This window comes from Cyprinus carpio, chromosome A6, assembly GCF_018340385.1.
Source record: "Cyprinus carpio isolate SPL01 chromosome A6, ASM1834038v1, whole genome shotgun sequence".
Lineage (NCBI taxonomy): Eukaryota > Metazoa > Chordata > Actinopteri > Cypriniformes > Cyprinidae > Cyprinus > Cyprinus carpio.
The window spans coordinates 21,146,354-21,170,817 of NC_056577.1; the positions used below are offsets into that span (position 1 = coordinate 21,146,354).

General features: G+C 35.2%; 2 protein-coding genes and 1 long non-coding RNA gene across 3 annotated transcripts; 2 read left to right on the forward strand and 1 right to left on the reverse strand.

The window, feature by feature from the left end:
- The first annotated feature begins 31 nt into the window (after positions 1-31).
- On the forward strand, positions 32-23,111 carry LOC122134326 (protein O-linked-mannose beta-1,2-N-acetylglucosaminyltransferase 1-like). Its single transcript, XM_042758405.1, has 4 exons — positions 32-446; positions 22,389-22,491; positions 22,680-22,795; positions 22,973-23,111. Exons 1-4 carry the CDS (start codon positions 393-395, stop codon positions 23,003-23,005), a joined length of 306 nt encoding a protein of 101 aa, XP_042614339.1. The 5' UTR covers positions 32-392; the 3' UTR covers positions 23,006-23,111.
- Positions 18,777-21,573, reverse strand: LOC109093532. Its single transcript, XM_019107271.2, has 5 exons — positions 21,477-21,573; positions 20,960-21,319; positions 20,841-20,873; positions 20,676-20,763; positions 18,777-20,294 (listed from the first exon to the last, which is right to left on the reverse strand). Exons 1-5 carry the CDS (start codon positions 21,505-21,507, stop codon positions 20,138-20,140), a joined length of 669 nt encoding a protein of 222 aa, XP_018962816.1. The 5' UTR covers positions 21,508-21,573; the 3' UTR covers positions 18,777-20,137.
- Positions 23,112-23,404: 293 nt separating the features above from the next.
- Positions 23,405-24,391, forward strand: LOC122134250. Its single transcript, XR_006160272.1, has 3 exons — positions 23,405-23,759; positions 24,121-24,196; positions 24,309-24,391. It is a non-coding gene; the product is annotated as an uncharacterized LOC122134250 (long non-coding RNA).
- The last annotated feature ends 73 nt before the right edge of the window (positions 24,392-24,464 follow it).

The following is a 24,464-nucleotide window of genomic DNA, read 5'->3' on the forward strand; positions in this document are numbered from 1 at the left end:
TGAATTAAACGTTTAATTGACTTAAATAGAATTGTTCTGTAAAAAGTAGGAAACTCTAGTAGACATAATCTGTGTTTTATTTACTACTAGAAGTCAGTGTATTTTGTTTAAAAATCTTTATTATTTATGCAAAGACAACTTTCCTTGCGGCTGCACAAGACGGAACTCAACAAACTGTACCCCTAAACTGAGAGAAATAACTTTCAAAAGTCGACCTTCCAAATTTAATTGTATAATACGCACTCAGGACTGTAGAGTCAGTTCATTATCATGTGTTCTGTGTACGCTGATCAGTGAGTTAAAGGATTTCACTATTCAGCTCATGTTTGACCCACATCCGGAGACAGCTGCGCTGCAGTACAGCTACGCATCAGGACCCTGGACAGCGGCCGATGGAACGTTTCATCGATTATGTTACGTCACTCAGCGTTGGAAGAAAGGCCGTGGTTAGTAAAATTCCAAACATTTCTTTTTTTATATAAAAATGTATAAAATACAGTCTGCTGCAAGTCACTGTCAAATACTTACTTATATAGCTCAAATAAGCTTCCAAATACACCATGTTTTATACTAACGTATTTACATGAATACAATAATAATATAAGTCACATCTGAATATGAATGCAGATGTAAAATAAATAAATAAATAAATAAATAAATAAATAAATTCTAAATAGTAAACGTCTTCCAACTCAATTTTCTTTCGCAGTTCAATTCAAAATGATCAAAAATTCGCGCTGAACAGATTGTAGACTGTAACTTTGCCACTTAAAAAAAATAAGAATTTCAGTGACTTATGTCATGTGTTAAATTAATGACTATTATATTTTGTATATGATTATTGATGTATTGACAGATTTTTTTTTTTTTTTTTTTTTTTTTTTTTTTGCTATGTGCCATGACTTTTATCTTACATTCCAAAACTTGTGTAGCAACTGCAGGAGACTGACTCATCACTAGCTTGCTGTGTAGGAGGGCAAGACAGAAGGGTACACATATTCTCATGAAAAATATAGATGGAGACATAGAAGATGAAGAAGAAAGGACAGAGAATGGTGTCAAATCTGAGTGCAAAGGGCTTGGTTGCTTGTCTTTTCAACTGTTGAGACATTTTCTTTCTATGTCATTTCTATGACTTATTGCATATCAACATTTTTATCTGATCTTTCCTTCTTAACCCTTGTTCTGCACTGAAACTCCTTTTGTGTTCTCTGTCAAAAATGACTGTCCTTTTATTGAATCCAATATCTGGTTATAATATAGCATAATGAGAAATGTATAACCAATATTTTGTAGCATGCACAGTAAATATCTCCACAAAAACAAACAAACAAACAAAAAAACCCTCACCTAATCCATGCTGTCAAATTCCCAGCATCAGTTACTGTTAGTTAGTAGTGCCTTTTGACATGGATTTTTATAACATTAAATTAGTCTATGCCTTATTCTCAGCTATTTATGTGCTTTTGCTTCTTTATCAGAACAGATTTAAAAAAATTTAGCATTAAGTTATTTTCTCACCAGTGTATGCTCTGCAGTGAATGGGTGCTGTCAGAATGAGCCAGGCTTGGAAGCAAGGGTTTTATTACAAACACGCAGCTGTTTTCTTCTCAAGATGTTAATTGATGGACTGAAGTCATGACAATTACTTATTCGATTATTTTGATGGTTTTATCAGTTGTTTGAACTCTCATTCTGATGGCACCCATACACTGCAGAGGATGCATTGATTATAATGCTAAATGATATTCATCTACATCTTGAATGGGCTAAGGGTGAGTACATTTTCAGAAAATGTAAATTTTTGGGTGAACTCTTTCTTTATTTTATTTTTTTATTTTTTTCAGTTTTATTATTTGTTCCCCTCTCTCTCTAATTTTTTCTTCATTCATTGCCTCTCATTATTAGCTGCATAGATGCTTTCTGAAAAGTTATATCTGCATTGTGAATATCACCCTATGATGCCTCATTGAAAGGTGGGAAATATTATGGCACTGTGTGTGGTTACCACGGTAACAGGCATTTTGGATGTGCAGAAGCAGAGATAGCCGAGGAGTGTGGGAAAAAGAAAGGGGGACACACAAGTAGTGTGTGTATGTGTATGTGAGTGTGTGAAATCTTTGAGTGTATGAAAGCAATGAAGTCAAAAGGGAGTGCTGCTGGGTTCACAGAAAGCATGTTAAAGGATTTTGCCTTTATGACCCTGAAACAAACGAGAGGTCATCTGTGTTAACACATTATGTTACATTTCTGAACTTCATGGCTACTCTTTTTCATGTGTGATACTGTCCAGCTGCAGCTGTTTGAGTGTGAGTCTCTTCTAGTTTAATAGCTAGTGGCTAGAGTTCATTCAAGCACTGTTTCTTGGCTCTCAAACAGCCTTTGATTCATCCAGTAAGGCCCCTCAGGCTTTGAAGTTCGCTCAGAATCCAAATGGATTTGAAGTGGACTCTTCGACAGCACAGCAATCGTAGAGAGTCGCAGTGGCTAAATGGCCTCTGTCTTATTGGTACCTTGTAAGAATCTCTTTTCCTGTTATTATAATGTCACTGTTAAACACTGCTGTGCTGTATGTTTGGATTATGCTTTTAAAAGAAGATTTATGGTCATAAAAGTGTTTCTTTCATAAGTATACATTCTTAGATTTTAGTGGATGCCAGTAAATGATGCAAGTAAATGTCCACATTCATTAATTAAAACAGGGTGTCTGAAAAATAAATAAATAAACAGAATGTGCTAGAAATCATTGTATCATCATTTGCATCATCATATTTGCATCACAGAAATAATCAATGATGTTCGACCAAAGGACTTCTAGTCAGGTAAATGTCTGCAATAAGAGTTATAAAGATGCATTGACATAACTAAATAGTAAAATTCAATGCATACAGTATAATAAATGTCAAAAAATAATTTTGTTTTAAATATTGTTCAAATTACTACAAAATTTCATAGATTTTGCAAGGTGAATGTAAAGACATTATTACAATTATATTTTATGATTATTATTATTATTATTATTATAATTATAATAAATATTTGATCGTTATGCCTGTAGGTGGCGACAAGTGACAGTATTTTGTCAGTATGCTTCGTCTGTCTGATTCATTCACTTAACTGATTCGTTCAAAACACTGATTCATTCAAGAACGATAAAATTGGCTTTCATGAGTGAGTTATTGAATCATTCACTCAAAGAATCAGTTCAACCACATTGATTCATTCAAGAACAAATCATCACTATGGTCTTCGAAGACACGCAGTGTTTGCAATTTTTGGTGTTGGCGATTTGGAAGTATTTTCGTTGGAGGTGCAAAACTAAGTTTTGTGTAAGTTACTGGATATTAATTTCTTGCTTATTGAATCGCTGTATTTAATGTCACATGCATTCATGCTGGTGGTCTGAATATCAGCATGGCTATGATTTGCCTACACTAGCCTATTCTCTTGCTTTATTAAGAAACACAATTATTCATTTTTATGTTAAAAACAGTATTCAAAAAAAAATAAATAAATAAATGTTTGAGACTATCCTTAGTAATAGGTATTTTGTTCTACAATAGACAAATGAGGATACTGAAAAATAGAGAGAGAGAGAGAGAGAGAAGTCAGGAATCAATTCCCCTTTTATCTGTAGATAGAGGTAGCTTAAATGGAAAACCGTATGTAGTAGCGGAAAGAGACTGCTTATGAGTGTTTATGTGGGGCCGTGGCCTAGTGGTTAGAGAGTTTGACTCCTAACCCTAAGGTTGTGGGTTTTAGTCTCGGGCCGGCAATATCATGACTAAGGTGCCCTTGAGCAAGGCACCGAACCCCCAACTGCTCCCCGGGCGCCACAGTATAAATGGATGCCCAATACTCCAGGTGTGTGTTCACTGCTGTGTGTGTGCACTTTGGATGGGTTAAATGCAAAGCAAGAATTCTATTGTATGGGTCACCATACTTGGCTGTACAGTATGTCACGTCACTTTGTCACTTTGTCACTTTAACCATGCAAAAAGTATAATCTCCTTAGTTCTCTGAGATTATTGGTGTTGTCATGGAAACAGATTCCACCTTAAAGCTGGGTTGTGGTGAGTGTAGAAAAAAATGGTGGAAACCTGATTTTGCCAATAGAGGTTTATAAAGCATTGATGAGAAACTTTGCAGTACATGGATAAAGAACAGAAAGCAAAGAGGTATTTCTTATAGTGTGATGGGCATTATATAGAGATGCAATATACGAATTAATAAGTGGAGTGGAGCTATTGTTTAATGGTTAAGTATTTTCTTTATTTTTTCTGTCTTTATAAAACAGACAAAATTGGGGTGGGGTGGATCGATTAAGAACACAACAGGCCCTATTTTTGGCCCTGATTCAAGTTTGCAGGTTTAGCTCTAAAAGGATAATAGAATAAAGTTCAAAGTAATCTGAAAATCCTAAAAAAGCCTGCCTTTCATTCATGACCTTACTCTTTTTTTAAATCTCTTACTTGGAGGAACATGCTTGCCTGTGTGCTTCTGGAGCTGCTCCACTCAATAAAAATCTCTACATGGGGTACTTGTGGCACTCTGCCCCGTCTCCTCAATTAAGTCTCTAAGCAGCAGCATTGTCACTGGAGACCAATGCAAGCAATATAGAGCCTGCAGATCCATCTGAATATAAACATAGAGCAGGGTGGGAATGAATGCCTTCTGTTTTATCTATCTAGTCATAATGATAATGAGATAATGTAAAACTTATAATGATAAAAATGTGCAAATGTTAATGGAAAATAAATAAATATTAATACCGTGCACATCTCGCTCTTTTTCTTTACACAAACTTAAAATCCATTTGGCCCGTTTCATCTATGTGTAATAATAATCTAAGCAATGAATAAGGAAAAAAAAAAACATTGTTGTGAACATTATTGGTTTTGGTCTGCTAGCTCTCAAATAGCAGGTTCTCAGTGACTGAAGGAGATATCAAGCCCTATTTCACAAATCCTCAGGTGCTTATTAGTGATTCAACTTCTGACCTCTGGCCATTTTGTACCCTTGAGCCAGCTGCTTAATGCTAGCATTCTCAAGGGCAGCTATTTTGCAAACTAATGTAGGCTACCGTATTTCACTTCAGGTAAAACGTGTTTTGATGACTGTAAAAATACAGAAGTGAAAAAAGTCAGTTTGTTAGTTATTAATATGCAAGAAGCATTATTTGTCATACTTTTCCAGTATGAATGGAATTACGCAATCGTCATTTCTTTTGCCCTCATCTGCAGCCTTGTTGTCAAAACAAAAAGTGCATTCAGCCAGACACCCTAAATAAATGATTATTATTATTATTACTATTATTATTATTAAAAAAGGCATTTACTACCCCTATTTTCACTCTCTGTTTACGTCTGCATCACAGTTCACCAGACTGTGACACGCAGATATGAGAATGGCAGCTCACTTGTCCCAAACAGCCTTTGTTGTGACAAGCTGGGTTCTGGTGGGTCAGAGTAGCATTGTTCAATCTGCCAAATTCAAAATATGCCCTGGCATCCCTCCAGGATCATCACCCCATGATCATTTCCAAGGACCAGTAAAATAAAGTTGACTGCATTTGTAAAGAGTTTCTACGGGGAGGCTGGATTGTAATCAAAACTAGGAGGTGGGAAAGAGGGAAGAAAAACAGGAAGGAGAGATACAGATGGAAAAAGCAATTGTGTGTGTGTGTGTGTGTGTGTGTGTGTGTGTGTGTGTGTGTGTGTGTGTGTGTGTGTGTGTGTGTGTGTGTGTGTGTGTGTGTGTGTCGCTGGCCTGGTTGGATTACAAGAGAATAAGAAAATGCATCAGTTTAAGTCAGTTAAGCAGGATCAATAAAAACTCAATCTTTGACTCAATCAAATGAAGTTTATAAGCAGCATATACACTTCTATGTAACCCTTTTACAGTCATAAAATCACAAGAGCAAATCACACAAGGATCCATCAACAAAAACTTCATAGCCATTGCAAATCACAGTATACGGATAAAATACATATTTTTGAGATCATTTTCTCATTATCATTGTTGTTGTTTTTACACAATTTTCTCCTTTTACATAGTCATTATAACTCAGTTTTCTTTTTCTTTTTTTAAACTGAGATCTCTTCAGAAATATTGATTTTATATATTTTAATATTTTATGTACAGTGCATGTACAGTGTCAGCAAAGTGATTTTTCTTCAAGATGCAGTGCAGAATTATGTTGTGTGTGGAAATCTCAGGCGAAATCCCAGCCTTTCTCACAGAATAATCACTGTAATTGTGTTGTAATTGCATACTGTCAGACTAAGAAATGTGTACAGAGCTATTTTGCATAACAGGGGCATTTTTCTCCAACATGCTCTGCTCTTCTGGTCAAAATGCCACAGCACCGTTATCGCACATTAAACATGATGTAAAATATATTACAAACAAATGCATGGCAAATTTACATTTGAATGTAAAATGATGTGGAGTTTTGTAGTCTAGTAGCGATACAGGCAATGAAAATAATTAAAATTGTGACTTCATAGAAATGGGAAATGACAGAACATTTGACCTGATCGTTTTGACAGATGATCATTCTACATGTAGTTTGTCCTTTAAATTGCCTTTAACATGTATTGGAGAAGAGAGGAAAATATTTCACAGCTAATAAGTATACACAATGTTTTTTTAGAGACCACTTATATATTCTAATAAGGATTTTCCAGTAATGAAACCATTGATGGTGTGTCCAGTTACTGTCCATGTGTGCCTACAGGAGGTTGTTTATTGTTTTGTACAGTGTTAGGGTCATGTAAAGTAATAAAAACAATTTATTTATTAAGATGCTCGTCGGGAGAGACAAAGGATTGTTTGGAAGCTTATAATCAGTTTTTATTAATGATGCATATTTTTGTTGACTTACTTGGTCTGTTGTGCTTTAATTTGGCCCTGTTGTGATTTCATTATCCAGTTCTTTGAACACATTACAAAATCAATTTTCTCTCCAGTATTTTGGAGAATTCATTCATAGGTCTCCTCTACAAACAAAAAGGGACATATTTGAGGGGGAAAACAGTAGCAGATTAGATGTGTTGTATGGATGTGCATGGCACAGATGTTGCAGATGTGTCATTGACTGAAAATACAGAGAAACAAATTCATCCAATCATAGGGACATCAGGAAGTAATTTCCCTGTACACTGAAGATCAACTTTATGAGATTTGCCTTGAGCACAAGAGGAAATGATAATCAATTTCTCTGCTCAAATATAAATCGTTGTATGGGGATTTCGAAAGATGAATCATAAAATGTTGAGGATCAAAAGATGCTGCATAGTGAACACACAAGCTTTTGGCCTGTTGTTACCATGGTGACGATCCTTGAACAACATCCTTAGACTGTATATGGATTAGTTGTCCTATTGGTGCCCTTGTCGCAATGTGAATAGGACAGTATGTCTTGAACCATTATTGGTGTATAATTCAGTATTAAAGAATACTGTGGCATATAATCATAGTGTATTATCTTCTACAGTCTTATGGTCATGTATAGTAATAAAAACAATGTATATACTATCAGAACACTGCAAAAGACATGAACACAACAGCCTAAAATGTATGTCTAGCGCATGTTGACAGAAAAATAATAGAAAAGCATTGCATTGGAATGCAAAAACACATTCTATGTGAATGGCTCCTAAAAGTACAGGTGCTGGTCATATAATTAGAATATCATCAAAAAGTTGATTTATTTCATTAATTCCATTCAAAAAGTGAAACTTGTATATTATATTCATTCATTACACACAAACTGATATATTTCAAATGTTTTTTTTTTTTTTTAATTTTGATGATTATAACTGACAACTAAGGAAAATCCCAAATTCAGTATCTCAGAAAATTAGAATATAACTTAAGACCAATACAAAGAAAGGATTTTTAGAAATCTTGGCCAACTAAAAGGTATAAAAATGAAAAGTATGAGCATGTACAGCACTCAATACTTAGTCGGAGATCCTTTTGCCTAAATTACTGCAGCAATGCGCCGTGGCATGGAATCGATCAGTCTGTGGCACTGCTCAGGTGTTATGAGAGCCCAGGTTGCTCTGATAGTGGCCTTCAGCTCTTCTGCATTGTTGGGTCTGGCATATCGCATCTTCCTCTTCCCAATACCCCATAGATTTTCTATGGGGTTAAGGTCAGGCGAGTTTGCTGGCCAATTAAGAACAGGGATACCATGGTCCTTAAACCAGGTACTGGAAGCTTTGCCACTGTGTGCAGGTGCCAAGTCCTGTTGGAAAATGAAATCTGCATCTCCATAAAGTTGGTCAGCTGGTTTACGGCTGTGTTGACCTTGGACCTCAGAAAACATAGTGGACCAACACCAGCGGATGACATGGCACCGCAAACCATCACTGACTGTGGAAACTTTACACTGGACCTCAAGAAATGTGGATTGTGTGCCTCTCCTCTCTTCCTCCAGACTCTGGGACCCTGATATCCAAAGGAAATGCAAAATTTACTATCATCAGAGCACATAACTTTGGACTACTCAGCAGCAGTCCAGTCCGTTTTGAAGCGAGATGCTTCTGATGCTGTCTGTTGTTCAAGAGTGGCTTGACACAAGGAATGCGACAGCTGAAACCCATGTCTTGTATACGTCTTTGTGTAGTGGTTCTTGAAGCACTAACTCCAGCTGCAGTCCACTCTTTATGAATCTCCCCCACATTTTTGAATGGGTTTTGTTTCACAATCTTCTCCAGGGTGCGGTTATCCCTATTGCTTGTACACTTTTTTCTATCATATCTTTTCCTTCCCTTCACCTCTCTATTAATGTGCTTGGACACAGAGCTCTGTGAACAGCCAGCCTCTTTTGCAATGACCTTTTGTGTCTTGCCCTCCTTGTGCAAGGTGTCAATGGTCATCTTTTGGACAACTGTGAATTCAGCAGTCTCCCCATGATTGTGTAGCCTACAGAACTAGACTGAGAGACCATTTAAAAGGCTTTGCAGGTGTTTTGAGTTAATTAACTGATTAGAGTGTGGCACCAGGTGTCTTCAATATTGAACCTTTTCACAATATTCAAATTTTCTGAGATACTGAATTTGGGATTTTCCTTAGTTGTCGGTAATAATCATCAAAATTTAAAGAAATAAACATTTGAAATATATCAGTCTTTGTGTAATGAATAAATATAATATACAAGTTTCACTTTTTGAATGGAATTAGTGAAATAAATCAACTTTTTGATGATATTCTAATTATATAACCAGCACCTGTATTATACTAAATATTGTGTTTGTCAAACTTTCCCTGACTTCAAACTCTGCTCTCAGACATAGCTGGAATCATTAACCCTGCATAGTGTTTTATAACCATTTATGATTCTGTGTGACACAGTCAACCTACTAATTAGCCAGTAATTGACCTTAGTCTCACAGTAGTATCCCCATTACTTGAGCCCCACATCAGGGACAGGGTGGTGTTAAGTACTACAGAAGAGATCTGCACTGGCAGAGGAGGCGCTGGCATTTGGATAATTGCTGTCAAATCTAATTAAAGTTCCTCGTTGGGATGACGTAGATCCCCACAGAGGATTTTGTAACTATCTCAGCTCTTTTGGCAACTTTTCTCTTACACTGTCAAGCAAAGAAATGGGTTTGTTTTTTGGTGCATTTTGTAAATTTCCTTGATCAGAGAAAAGAGTTGAGGAAAATGTATTGCATTGGAATGAATCTAATCATTGTGTTGGACAAGAAAACCAGTAGGTCCTTTGAAGGGCTAAATCCAGCATGCTTTCTCTTCTAACTGGCCATCACTATCCATATGAATAAGAGAATTAATGTGATTACTATGTGCATTAGAGTTTCTTTGCAGATGAACTTAGAGTTTATTGAGATACATGGGCCCTTGACTGGCAACACCGACTGGAAGTGTCTTACAAAAGAAGAAGAAAAAAGGACATTTGATATTCTAATGAAAAGGTCAGCAAATGAATTTTGATAGACTGAAAGAGTAGCAACTCTGTGATTGTGTATTTACATAGTACAGTCAGACTACAGAGAGCTGGAACTGTGTACTCTTATCAATAATTTTAGTTGAAATAATAGAGTAATTAGCAGGCAGGATTATGAGACTCAGACAACGATTTCTGTGTAATTATGTGAAGCGTTTAGAAAGGTTATAAAGCACAATTGTGTCAATGAGACTAATGGAAATACTGTAGCTCCCCATTATAGAAATGAACTCATCTTGTTAATAAGGACTTTAATCATCTATTTTATTTTATTTTTTATGTGAAAGGTGAAAATCCCTTTGTGCAATACTACAACAATAAAATCGTTAGTATTTTTAATTGCATCAGTCTAAACAGTCATTGCAGCTTCATATTTTCCATAAAGCCAGAGAGGAGTGGGGGTGAGTAATAATATTTTAATAGAAACCAATGATCGGCTACGTGGTAATTGAGAAACTGATGAGTGTGAATATGACAGAGCCTAGAAGACACAAATAAAGCATCTAACAACATGATGTGTCATCTGTCTCGTGTACTGCTTATTCCTGTGGACATGGACATGACCTCTTGCCATCCGAAAATTGTTACCATTAACAATGTTTTGCCCTGAGCAAAGTGAAAACGACCCATTTATCTATTCTCCTGAGACAATGCAGCAAATAGATGTGTTAAGTCATGTGTTACAAGAGCGAGGACATGACAAGTGACACTGTTACAGAGTCAGGTGCAGTCATTTTATACAGAAAAGAATCATTCCAACTTGTGGAAAATGGGCATCCGTTGTCGTCTATAAAATGCAGCTCACATTCAAGTTGACCACAGAATTGAAACAAGAGGATCGTAGGTAAAACAACAAGAGGTGTGAAGAGAATGGGTCTGAAAACACACAGTATAAAGTGATGAAAGACAACTTAGAACAAGAAAATGAAAGAAAATGAAAGGGTAGAAAGGAATGCTCGCCAGACACACAATGTGACAGTGATGTGAAGTTATTGTCTCATTGTGTATTGTGTTGGTCATGCCTCATAATTCACTTCGGCCTGTCTTAAGCCCAGCAGAGTTAGAGGCAGCTTAATAAATGCAGGGCAGCAGGGAAGGCACCATTTATCTTTCCAAATTACCAATGAGAACATGGCACTTGCACTTCTTCTCTTCTCCAGCCCTGCTCAACAAATGTAAGCCTTTCTTACAGAGGTATAATAATAACAGAGGAAAAATGTGACTCCAATGAACCTACCGTTGACTGAAACAAGTATTCTGTAAAAATAGATAAAAGAAGAGAAAACATTAAACTATTATGTTTTATTTTGTTTTGTTATATAAATACATTTAGTGCTTTTTGTTTTCCTGTAACCTCACATTGGACAGGCAGTATAGATGTGTTTAGTTTAGTTTAGTTTAGTTTAGTTTAGTTTAGTTTAGTTTAGTTTAGTTTTGTGTTCTAAGATCATAAGCCAAATCACATGGTGGGGGAACAAGAAGTTAGAAGGAATAAGAAGTTCCAATTAAAACATGTCATGGTATCTGTGAAATCTGTTCACTATTACTGAGCTGTCAGCACTCAGTCCAACTCCGGTGTTTATAAAACACTGTCTAAATATTTAAGCTGTTGCAAGAGGTTTATGGTTACCAAGGAATAATCTTTGTGGGTTTACATTGGACATGATATCATAATTGCTCTACAGAAAGCTCAATCAATCTCACTGTTTTTGTGTGTTTTTGCTAATCCTGTGACACCTTGTTCACACTGACAACTGGAGGTCACTGGGTCACTGTACTGCTGGTCGCTAAGAGTAACATCATTGGTGGGCTGTATAACTGGCCATATAAATATGGTGTGTTGCCCACATGAAAACACCAGAAAGTGCACCTCGTTTAAAATGAATGACTTCCAGTTGCTTTGTCAATGCAAATGGTTGTCAGTGGGAATACATCTTTGTTTATTAAGTAGTGTACATATTATAATGTAGTGAAAGCACTTTTCATGTTAATGGGTTTTGTTGTATTTTGAGTTCCCCTCTAAGACCTTCGCTGACATTTAATACTTATTTTTACAAGTTTCACAAGTTGCTGGATGGAGGATTTGCACAGTAATTACCACAATTGGGTTTAGTGTTACCTTGCATAAAGAAAACAACAATCTCACAGCATCAGAATATGTTTAGTTAAATTTAATAAGCAATGTACCAGAAGGTCCCTAGAAAATTAAACCCTTGTTTTCAGTCTAACAATTAATTTTCTCTTTTCTAGAAAGCTTTTTTTTTCATTCCATAATTGTGCTTCTTGTCTCTCTCCTCATCCCTTTGTTCCTCTCTCCATGCCCTTGAAACCACTCATAATTCTGTAATGTCATTGACCACATATAATCAGGGGAGCAGTGGTTTCTCACATACACAGCACATTAACTCCACTGAAAAGATTATTGGAAGGAGAGGAAGAGACAGGATGATTAGAAAGATTCCACTGGATGGGCAGAAATAAGGGGAGGATTAATGAAAGATGTGGGAGAGTGGCCTGTGGAATTCCATCTAATAAACACACACAAACACAGTGTAATGAGGCAGTGTCCGATACATGCTATGTTATAGGTCAACATCAGTTTGCATACATTTCACTAGTCTACACACTAAACACCAAAAAGGCAAGAAATAAATAGCTCCATTTATGGTGAGACAAAGACATGAAGGAAAACACTTATAGACTTTTATACCAGGACCCCAATAAATGGGGTAATCATTTATTTCCAAGCTACACTTAACGCCTGTCTTTTCCTGCCTGAACTTCATGGTGAGAATCCATGGCTAACAATGTTACTTACAAAGAACCAAGTAAGATAATTAGGCACTAATTTGTGGACAGAGGCATAGACAAAGAAAAAATATATATATAAATAAATGCATCAAAGCTAAGCTGAGCTGTGCAAATGCTCCAGTATGTTAAGTGATGGTATACAGTATACAGTCATAAGATATAAAGTGGTAAATTGGATATTGGGTAACCTTGATTAGCAATTTTTTTTAAAAAAGAAAAGAAAACGATAAAGAAAAAATAGTCTTGATAGTCTGTTCTTCATATCAAAATATGGAAAAAAATTCATGATACTCATAAAAATATATTAGTGAAATTGTTTTATGATACAAAATATGAAAAATCTTTAGACATTGTGAGTTAGATATTTTATGTGGTTTTGGCTGCAGGTTATATTGTTACACCAGTAGATGGAGACAAGTCTTTTTTGAGTGAGTCATTGAATCATTCAATCAACCAGTTTGTTCAAAAACACTAATTTGTTTAGGAATGAATCACCACAGCTGTGTGTTGGTCGAAGATACTGTACGCAAATGTCATTCTGTTGTGGCTTGTTTGGTTTCTTGTTGGAGAACAAACTGACAAAGTAATAAGCATTATTGTGTTTAAGTTACTCAGTACACAGCAAAATCCCCAGAGTTAAATTAACTCTGCTCAGAGTACATATTGTCTACATAGTTAAAGTTAATGAGATAATTAAGTGATTAAATAAGTGATGATTGAGCATTAGTGATAAACACCTGCTGTTAACAGTGTTAAAGATGAACAACTACTGCACAGGCTTTAAGACATTATCAAACAATCCTCAACAGTGGTAACTCTGCTTCGGTGTTACTTTAACACTCAATAGCTTGGGACAATATGTACTCTGAGCAGAGTTGATTTAACTCTGGGAATTTTGCTGTTTAGTACCTGTTTACTGAACAATTTTATAAAAGCAATATCATAGCCACAATCATGTTACTGATCTGAATATTACATATCTGCATCATTCGGCTCACTTGTGCTTACAACAAAATCTGAATCAATCCTCAGTCCATGAATGAATCCAACAATAATAGAAGCTTGAATTTCCACTTTTAAAGCTCTTTAAAAATGGAAAACAACCATTGGAATAAAACAATTTGTACTATTTTGAGTCTGTCAAAGTATTGGGGTATTGCACAGCTTGTCACAGGAGTAGAGGACTCCTGCTCGGAGGCCATATGTACAGTTCTGGAGTGTGGCATAGTGCTCACTGTTGGTGACACTGTTTGAAATGTAGCTGGGTGAGGAGAGACCAAAGCATGATGAAATAAGAGTGTCTATACTGTACTGACATCAGCCCATTCAGATTCCTCCCTCACACACTTATTTGCTTAGTGCATAGATCACCATGGCAACTTCAGCAAGATCTGGTCATCTGTTCTCTCACCTGTCGTGAATGTGAACAGAATGCTCTAGCAGTCATATAGCTGTTCTTTTTGTCTGATACAAACTTTACTTTTTTATGACTTATACTCTAATCAGTCCTGGTTAGCATGAAAGAAACATGTTCTGGTTTAATCTGGTTGAATTAGTCTCCCAGACTTTATTTTAACAGGAAAAATGGACAAAATCTATAATCAGGCAGTTGTTACTCACTAGCAATCATGGCTGAAATGTAGAAACTATAAAGTGCCCTGGGGGAGGAATTATGTGAAAGTGACTCCACATTTCAGTCTAGTTGAGATGCCCTTTGAGGTTGGTGTATTTGTGTAATTGCATTTGTGCATGCACAAACAACTCCTTGTCCAAAGACATTTAAAAAATGCAGTGCTGGGTATATGAGGGACTTTGAACTAGAATATCTAGAACTAGAATCATTATGATACTACTGTAATTTTTATTGTCAAATGATTATAGTTTCAAATTTGAGCTGAAAACTTATTATATTTTGCATTTCATTTTAATTGCAGTAAAAGTTATAGTAATTTTGTCAGTTTTTTATGTCCATAGTTTTATTAATTATTTAGTTATTTAGTATATCAAAGTAAACTAATTAAACTTTTTCTTTTGTTTTTTTTTTCTTACTTTTTTTGCATGTATCAAGAGTAGAAAAGTTATGACCTATGCAAATAATTTTTAAGTCTGGCTGGTCTTTAGTTTTGAAAGACCAAAGTTTAAATGTTTTGTAAACACTTATTCTGCTTTTAGCCATTGTGTCAGATTGGCAGCATTTTGGCCTTCGACCTACGTCTCCGAGGTGCCCCTCTCAAACTGCCAGTCACTAGCAGGAGAAGCCAGGCAGGGCACTGTAGCGGTTGGCCCCCCTCCCTCACCGGCTGCTGATCGTCTGTCAGCCAGCAGCATACTGAAACACAAGCATGAATAAAAGAGAGCTTACAGGTCCGAATAAATTCCACCCCACACACACACCAAAAAACAAAAACAAAAAAACACATTTCAAACGTGCAAATGCAATGCGCTTGAATCGATATGTCAGTGTCAAACACATTTAATATCACATACCTTATAAAGGAAAATTAAGCATGCTTGCAACATTGCAATAAATACATAAAACAGAAAGAAAACAATATCATACAGTACATGATATATGGACATTCTAAGTGAGAATTTTGACTGTCCTTTATTTAATTTTGTTAAAAACTAAGTAACCATATAACAGCCATAAATTTTCAACTCTTACACTATTACACATTTTTCTCTTTAAAAATATTGTTTCAGGTTTAGATTTACTGATGACTGATTTAAATTGACTTGGGTGAGTAGAAAAAAAAAAAACTGCATTAGGACAATGTAAAGAAATGCTGCCCTCTAGGGTTACTTTGGGTAATACGTGACTCTTGGTAACAGATTTTTTATTTATTTATTTTTTATTACTCAAGATTTCTCAACGGCTCTGGTTGGATCCAAAACCGAGTTCTTTCTGGATCACTCACCTTTGCTTTCTTTCCGCTAGCATATTATAAAATTTAAGTATAGTTTAGAAATTTCCTTATAAGTCAGGTCTATGAATGCATAGAGCATGTACACTATAAAGCCTGTTTGTGACAGCAATGATCAATATATCGAATTAATGCGCAATATATATACATGACCTCAATAATTTTTGATGATGCAATATATTGGCCATTACATTTACATAAAAATTAATGTCACCATGTTTTTTGCATTCCACTTGTGCCTGTGTCTTTTGCAGCTTCTTGTACATAACGTGGTGTAGTTGGTATAGTTCAAAAGTTTATTCATCTGCAGATGTGGCCTTGTTTAGGGATCTGTGCCTTTGTGCATATGGACATCTGACTGATAAGTAGGGATTGTGTTTTTCAGCAACAGAGTGCACCTTTAATTTACAGAGAAAAGAAGGTCAGGGAAAAATCTATAGATGGAAAAAATCTCCATACAATTTATTTGTGAATTTTTCTTTTTTTTTCTACTTGTTACTTTGAAATTTTGTTAGAAAATGTTAATTTACTACTTATTCAAGTTTTTTTAAAGAATCTAATATTTTGATACTTAATTTCCATGATCTCAATATTCTTAAGAATTAAAAGTTTGTTGTGATTTGAAAGTGCGTCGTTCTTGCATTATTATGCTGTTGTTTTATGATTATATATTAAGTGGCATAAAATGGTCTTAAAATGACAATAATATAGTTTATCAAAATTATTTCTGGGGCAATATTGGCCTGACTACGTCAGACTTCGCACTTCAGCTCAATTTCAGTTCGCTTCTGTACTGTCTATGAAGCAAAGCGAAGTAGCAGAGTTTGGCATTACCAGGCTAGGGCAATATATCGCACAACAAATAGTTGTTATCGTGACAGGCCTAGTGACAGGCCAGACAAAACCAGGACATGCAATCTTTGAGGTGACAGCTCCAGGGACTCAATATTACATGAGACAACATTTTCACTTTATTTGCCCTTGGCCAGGAGCTGCTCTGGATAACAGTGTCTGTGATGGTGACAATGTGTTAAACATGCCTGAGATCCCACTTTACTGATGACAGGTCCTTAGAGAGACAAACTCTAGTGTCATATTGGAAATTAAATAAATTAAATAAAACACATAATTGTACTTTAATTGTATAAAGACTCCATTCTAAGTACCATGGTGGATATTTAACCTAAGGTAATATTGGATTGTAAGGTATTTTACTGGTTTGTATTCTGCACATTATTGTACATTTTCTATATATAGGCAAATTCTCAGCATCAAAATATAAAATATTGATATATTGTTACCACTTTACAAAAAAAGTTAAATTCATTAACAGGAATAGTTCACCCAATATTTTATTTTATTTATTTATTTATTTCTTCATTTTTTACCCCCCTCGTGTCATGCCAAATTGTTTGTAACCAAACAGTTTTGGTTCCCATTGACTTCCATAGTATTTTATGTCTATACAGTGGAAGTCGATGGGAATTTTTTTATTTTGAGTCAAATTTGTTTGGAATATATTTTTTTGTGATCATTATTAGAAATTTATTTAGTTTTGGATTTATTTTTTTGTGGTTAGATGATGACAGAATTTCATTTTTGGTTGGAAACTGATACCTTTATTGCATTAGGTATTATAAACTAATTATAGATATTTTTCACAGAATTTATTAATCTAGGTTAATGCTAATTTGTAAACATACTGTTGTTAATTGATCTGGATGGAGCCTCCTCCTCAGCACTTGTTGAGTTAGCATCATTTACTGAGCAGCGAAGGGAAAACTGCTCACCCCTGAAGTGTTGTCTGCTGTTAAGCCAGATCTCCAGAAAAGCTGAAGGCATGTGTGAGTGAGAAGACAGAAGGGTAGAGGTGGGGGAGAGGGAATGAATTATTCTAAATAGCTGCCCATGCTGGGTGAATCTCAATTTGGATACTAATCTTATTACATACTGTTCTATGCCATATTAGAATAATTGCATTTAAAAAATGGCGCCTCACAATGCTCTGTGTCAGGTTACATGACATTGATAGCAAGCACCATTGCTTTTAATTTTTTTTTCAAGTTTAACCAAATATAATTTAAAAGTAAACTGTATGATTTGCGTATGTAAGTTCAAGCAGTTCACAAAACTAATAAAACATCTGATAAAACAATACATCTGACTGAAGAACATTTTAAAATACATTTATTAATATATACTTTTAACACATTTCACAATCAAGAACACTACAATGTGCTGGAAATCTGAAAGGACACTGATGAACATTTTAAAATGCAATGACTACACATGATAGTTCACATGATAATGAAATATTTTTGTTAGCATTTTACCAAGTGAATTCATTTTATCATACATTACTGGTGAATTATTTAATTTAAAATGTACTATAAAATATTCTTAAATTGACATTAAAATAAGTGTACTTAAAAAAAAAAAACATGCTTACGAGTGCTTACACATTTATGAAAGTATATTCAATATACTGGAGTATAATTTTCATGTTAAATATTTTAAATCATATTATCTAGGATTGCTAGAATTTCAAGAAAATGATCAAAACAGCTAAGTACACTTTTTTATGATGTACAGTGCCTTGCAAAAGTATTCATAGCCCTTCATTTTATTTTTTATTTTTTTTTCACATTTTGTTATGTGGCTATCTTGTGTCAAAATGCTTTAAATTACTTTTTTCCACATCAATCTACACTCCATACACCATAATGGCAAAGAAAAAAACTGGTTTTTAACATCTTTGCAAATTTGTAAAAAAAAAAAATATATATATATATATATATATATATATATATATATATATATATATATATATATATATATATATATATATATATATATATATATATATATATATATATATATATATATTTTTTTTTTTTTTTTTTTTTTTTTTTTTTTTTTTGGTTATCTGGAACCGTTGAAATTTTGCTCAGGAGCATTCATATCACTTGTAGATGTTACTACACTTCGAGTGAAGTTAACCTGTGGCAAATTCAATTGAATTGATATGATTTGGAAAGGCACACACCTCTCAATAAAAGGTGTAACAGCTGAAAATGCATATCAGAGCAAAAACCAAGCCCTAAGGTCAAAAGAACTGCCTAGAACTCGGAAACAGGACTGCATCAAGCCACACATCTGGGGAAGAGTTCAGAAAAAAGATTCTGCTGCATTGAAGGTTCGCAGAAGCATGTAGTCTCCATTACTCTTAGTGGAAGAAGTTTGAAACAACCAGGACTCTTCCTAGAGCAAGCCTCCTGGCCAAACTGAGCAATCGATGGAGAAGGTCTTTGGTTAGACTGGTGACCAAGAACCTGATGGCAACTCTGGTTGAGCTCTATGATCATATGAGGAGATAGGAGAAATCTACAGAAGGACAAACATCACTGCAACACTCCACCGATCTAGTCTGTATGGTGGCGTGGCCAAACTCAATCCTCTCCTCAGTGAAGACACATTAAAAATACTTGGAATTTGCAAAGAAGCACCTAAAGAACCCTCAGATTGTGAGAAACAAGATTCTCCTGTGAATGTCCTTGAGTGGTCCAGCCAAAGCCTGGGATTGAACAAAGTCAAATATTTCTGGAGAAACCTGAAAATGTGCGTCTGCCCCCATCCAACCTGACAGAGCTTGAGAGGTGAAGAGGTGAGGTCAAGAATGGCAGATAATTGCCAAATGCTGATGTGCAAAGCTTGTCACATCATACCAAAAGGACTTGAGGGTTTAAAGGTGCTTCACCTAAGTACTGGTTTAAGGGTATGAATTCTGATGCAATGTACTTATTTCAGTTTATTTATTTTTAATAAATTTATGAAGTTTTGACAATTCTGTTTTTGCTTTGTCATCATGGTGTGTGGAGTGTAGATTGATGTGGGAAAAAAAAGAAATTTAAAGTAGTTTAACATAAGGCAGCAACATAACAAAACGTGAAAAAAATGAAGAGGTATGAACATTTTCGCAAGGCACTGTAACACTGACATTAAACAGTTTATCAAATGTCACAATGTTAACATAAAAAATAGCATTTTCAGTCAGCTTTGAATGTACATGATACATCGCTGTTATTTATTTATTTGTCCTTTTTAAAGAAATAAATATTTTATATGTCAACACTGCACTGTGCAATAGGCCTAACCATAATAAAAATAATAAAAACAACAAAATAACAAAAAAAATTTAATTACCAGCTTGCTTGGCATCCTGTGCAGAAAAATTATTCAGTTCACACAAGGTTTTACTGTGTATGTGAACGAGTCACAGAGAAATGACAAATCAATGTCATTTTGTAATTGAAAAAAACATCTGTCTTTATTCATCTGTCATATTACCCATCACTCACTCTATAAACCACAGTGGCAGTTCTGTCTTCAGAAATATTATGTGATAACATGAAATGTAGAATGTTCAGCTGCCAGGATTTTGGTGTTTGTCCAGCAAATTGTCCATTTCCATCCAGGGAAGATCCCACTGGATTTCAGTCACGTCCTGCTTGGTTTTAGGCATTTCCTGTTGGACCCTTTCCCTCCTGAATGCCCTATTTGGACACACATGCAATTTCTCCCTGAAAAGCACAAGTAAACATTGCAGTTATTTGATACAGAGAGCAATGTAAATCAGTAGTCAATGAAATTAATATCACAGACGGAATAATAGAAACTGCTGTAGTAATTAATTTAAAAAATATAAATTTGTCATTATTTACCAACCCTCAAAGTTCGAAATGACAAGAGTGTGAGTTGATAGACACAATTCTCATTTTTTGGTGAACTATTCTTTTAAGTGTGTATCACCGTTAAATATAGCATACATCTGTATACTCAACCCGATCTCATAGGAAAAACATAATTTTATGAGTTGGTGATTTTTTTATGAAAATGTACAATCATACAAATTTGCCACCAGTTGGCCAAAACATAAAATTGTTATGAATTGTATACTCTACCTGAAACTTGGAAACAACAGCCAGAGCAAAGGAAAAACCACTAGAATAACCAAGATAACACAAAGCCCTGACACCCAGACCAAAGATCCTGGATAACAAAGTTCATAAGGATGGTTATAACATAGAAAGTCAAATTCAATAACAGATATTATCTGTACCTCATACCTGTAAATGTCTTTTCATCTTCTGTGGAGTCATCTGTGGAATTATTCACATATTAGTAATGAAAACTATATCTTTAAAAGTGTGAATTGAATCTATGTTATTGACACTGATGTTCTTACAGCTCACAGTGATGTTGACAGTGTTGCTTGTCTTGTTTTCAGCAGGACTCTCACACCAGTACAGTCCACTATTCTTGTAGTCAATGTCAATGAAATGACATTCTTCAGGTCTGTCTGTAAATTCTGTGCCATTCAACTGCAAACATCCTGACCTCGTTTTAGCTCCTTGAAGCCTATTCAGTATCCAGCCTGTTGAATTACCACCTATTACTGAGCAGAGAAGGGTGAAATTTCCCCCCCTGAAGTGTTGTCTGCGGTCAGGCTGGACCTTTAGAGCAGCGTCTGAGTGAGAATCTTTGACTGATTCATACCGATCCGTATCTTCAAATGCTCCATGTGTGAACAAGGAGGAAAACAGCACTGAAAAGTCATATAATGCAATAATGTTAAAATCCCAATATTTTTCCCTCAAGTATATTGTGGAGTTTATCAATCAAACCAGACTTAGGAATTAGGATAAACATTGATAAAATAGACCAGTGGATTGTGTTTTAAGTTTTTATGTAAAAAAACTCACCTACATAACCAGAAACTGACAGAAGTCCCATGTTTTCCTTTAGCGCTGGGTCTTTTTCTAAAGAAAAAGAGTGCTAGGCAGACATAATAACAGAACAATTAAAGGCATTTATTTACTCCGCCTTTTCCGCTTGCTAGAGATGATCTGATAAATTTGTTCACACACAGTTTGTAAACTGAGGATTGGGCATTTCTTCTTTGCCTAAATTACCAGTGAAATATAGTGATGGAAAAAGAAACGCATCCTTATCTGTTTAATCCTAATCTGTTTAATAGCCAACCTAAAGAGCTGAAGAAAAGACACTGTCATGCTGACCTTAGATATTTGTGACAAACTCTCACAGCCTCTTGCCACTTCTGCTACATAAAGTCAAAGAACCTCTAAATTAATAGTTGTACTATTTAATTTCAACACCACAGATCTATATGAGCAAATCAAGTCCCTCAAGCATGTGTGTTCTGAAACACTATTAGTTAAATTTGTTTTTTGCTTAGCAAATTTTGTTTAGAGTTTTGTCATTTGACATTTTACAAAGCTATTAAATAATTCAATCACTTTAAAGTTAAATAGTTTTTCAAAAGTGCTTTTTGTTTTACATCTCAAAGTTTGGTAGGCCTGCAGGCCTTCAGGTAATTTTGAGGAGGAGATGTTCTTTAAATGTATATGTCTATGGTAATGATCACTGTGAAGCCAGACTGCAGGACAACACCACACATTTTTTTATCCAAGACCTCTTATGTGTGTGTCAGATAATAGAGACACCAAAAGCGTGCAGTGTTAGGGGTTCTCCAGGACCAGGATTGGGAACCACTGGGTTAGGGTTAGGTTGTAGAATTTATAAATGGCTATATTTTAATGCAGTAGAATTCTTTGAAATGCCCCCACTTAGATAATGTGTGTGTCTATTTGCAGGCCAGTGCTGTCCTGTTTCTACTGATCACAGTGATTGTGAATATCAAACTCATTCTTGATACAAGGAGAGTAGCCAGTGAGGAAGATGCAGCTCAAGAGTATGGTAATGTCAATAAGTTCCTTTGTGGACACTGTTTTATGATGCCTTCACATGATTTAAAATATTACTATTACTTGAGTGGAATTGTAAAGACACTAATATCTTTGTGCTTTCAAAGGTTTTAACTTTTGCACACTGTCAGTTTTGAATTAATAACATTTGTTTTTTGCTATCATTGAACATTGTCTCAGATGATGCCCTGTCTAACATGGAAACTCCCCGGAGACCAGCCAGTGGGAGGAAGGTTTTGGATATCGAGGTGTACTCTAGTCGATCTAAGGTGTATGTAGCAGTGGACGATACCACTGTGAGTGCTTCTGAGCCTGTTTTATGATAGGACACATTAGCCAAATCATTACCAGATAACAGTATTAATAATATGTATTTGTGTAGATGAGATGAGGGAGCAGGGCCGAGGCATACATGTTGATTCAGATTTGTGTTTTCTGTTAAAGCTGTCTGTTGACATTGTGGCTCATTTCAGAGGCAGAGTGCCACTGGACAGACACAGAGCTGAACCGCCGGAGGAAACTCTTCTGCAGTAAAGTGGAAGGATATGGAAGCATTTGTAGTTGCAAGGATCCAGCACCCATAGAGTTTAATCCTGACCCAATAAGAAACACATCTTGTGACTTAAATACTTTTTACTGTATATATACACTACTATTGAAAAATTAGTAGTCAGTGAGATTTCTTTATACTTTTTTAAACACTTTTATCGAGCAAGGATGCATTAAATTGATAAAAGTGACCGTAAAGACTTTAACATTGCTAAAAGAAAAATCTATTTCAAATAAATAATTTTCTTTTGAACTTATGAGTCCTCAAAATTGCATCAAACTTGCTTTAAAAACAGATTTAATAATCTCATGCATCAAGGCATTAACTTTCACACTTTACGTTACACTGTCTGATCTACCAAACTGTGTGAAATATTAGCATGTCACAGTGAACTATTAAAAAGTTATTTTACTGTGATACATTTTTTGGTACCATGATATGTTTTTATCTATGCTATCAGGGACATGACTATAAAAACCATTGTTTTTATGTAGAAGTGTTAGAATTTCAGTTGTTAGTACTTGTTATACCCCCCATTCTGAGAAAACCTGACTCCTAAAAGCATTTAGACAGCAGAAACTAGTGTTTGTGTTAGCCTAAATCTGTGTGGTTGACTAAACATTTCCATGTTCTGTCTAGATGCCTAACAACAACGTCTACAACGTCCCAGTAACAGTTATAGCTGGAAATAGACCAAACTATCTGTATAGGTTAGTAAAATTATATTTCATTGTACTTTACCACACTATCAAACCACATCATGTGCAGTTGAATTGATTAGATACTAATCTGTTGCACATGTAATATGTTTTTGCGTTTTGGTTTGTTCATATTTTATAGCCAACCAAGGATTTTTTTTTTTTTTTTTTTTTTTTTTTTTTAGGAAATTAAACCTTTTATTCATCAAGGATGCATTAAATTGACCAAAAGTGACAGTCAAGACATGTATTTCACATACTTTTTTTTTTTTTTTCCACGTTTTGATTTGGCTTCAGTGGAGAAATCAGAAATCCTGTATGTAAAAAAAAAAAATACCTGAATACGTGACTGAAGCCGTGTTTGTTTCTCTAGAATGCTGCGCTCTCTTCTTTCCTCCCATGGTGTCAATCCACAGATGATCACTGTTTTTATCCATGGCTACTATGAGGTATTGTCTCCTTTCCACATTTTTTTCTCTCCTCTTAAATGCATTTTTTCTTCTCCGCTTTTGTGAGAGGATTTACACATTTACAAACTTAACAAAAAAGCTTTCTGGATAGGAACCCATGGATGTGGTGGATCTCTTCGGTCTTAAAGGAGTTCAGCATACGCCTATCAGTATAAAGAACGCTAGAGTGTCACAAGTGATATGTTTGTGACTTTTGTTTGAAAATGAACAATTAACATGGAAAGGAATGGCCAGTGATAGATGATTG

Coding starts and splice junctions, on each gene's coding strand:
- LOC109093532 (XM_019107271.2), bottom strand. CDS start 21,507: ATGGGACTTCTGTCAGTTTCTGGTTATGTAG. Junction 21,320..21,476: donor GTCAGTTTCTGGTTATGTAG/GTGAGTTTTTTT, acceptor ATGACTTTTCAG/TGCTGTTTTCCTCCTTGTTC. Junction 20,295..20,675: donor CTGTTGTTTCCAAGTTTCAG/GTAGAGTATACA, acceptor TGTGCTTTTCAG/GGAGAAATTGCATGTGTGTC.
- LOC122134326 (XM_042758405.1), top strand. CDS start 393: ATGGAACGTTTCATCGATTATGTTACGTCACTCAGCGTTGGAAGAAAG. Junction 22,492..22,679: donor AGATGCAGCTCAAGAGTATG/GTAATGTCAATA, acceptor ACATTGTCTCAG/ATGATGCCCTGTCTAACATG. Junction 22,796..22,972: donor TAGCAGTGGACGATACCACT/GTGAGTGCTTCT, acceptor GGCTCATTTCAG/AGGCAGAGTGCCACTGGACA.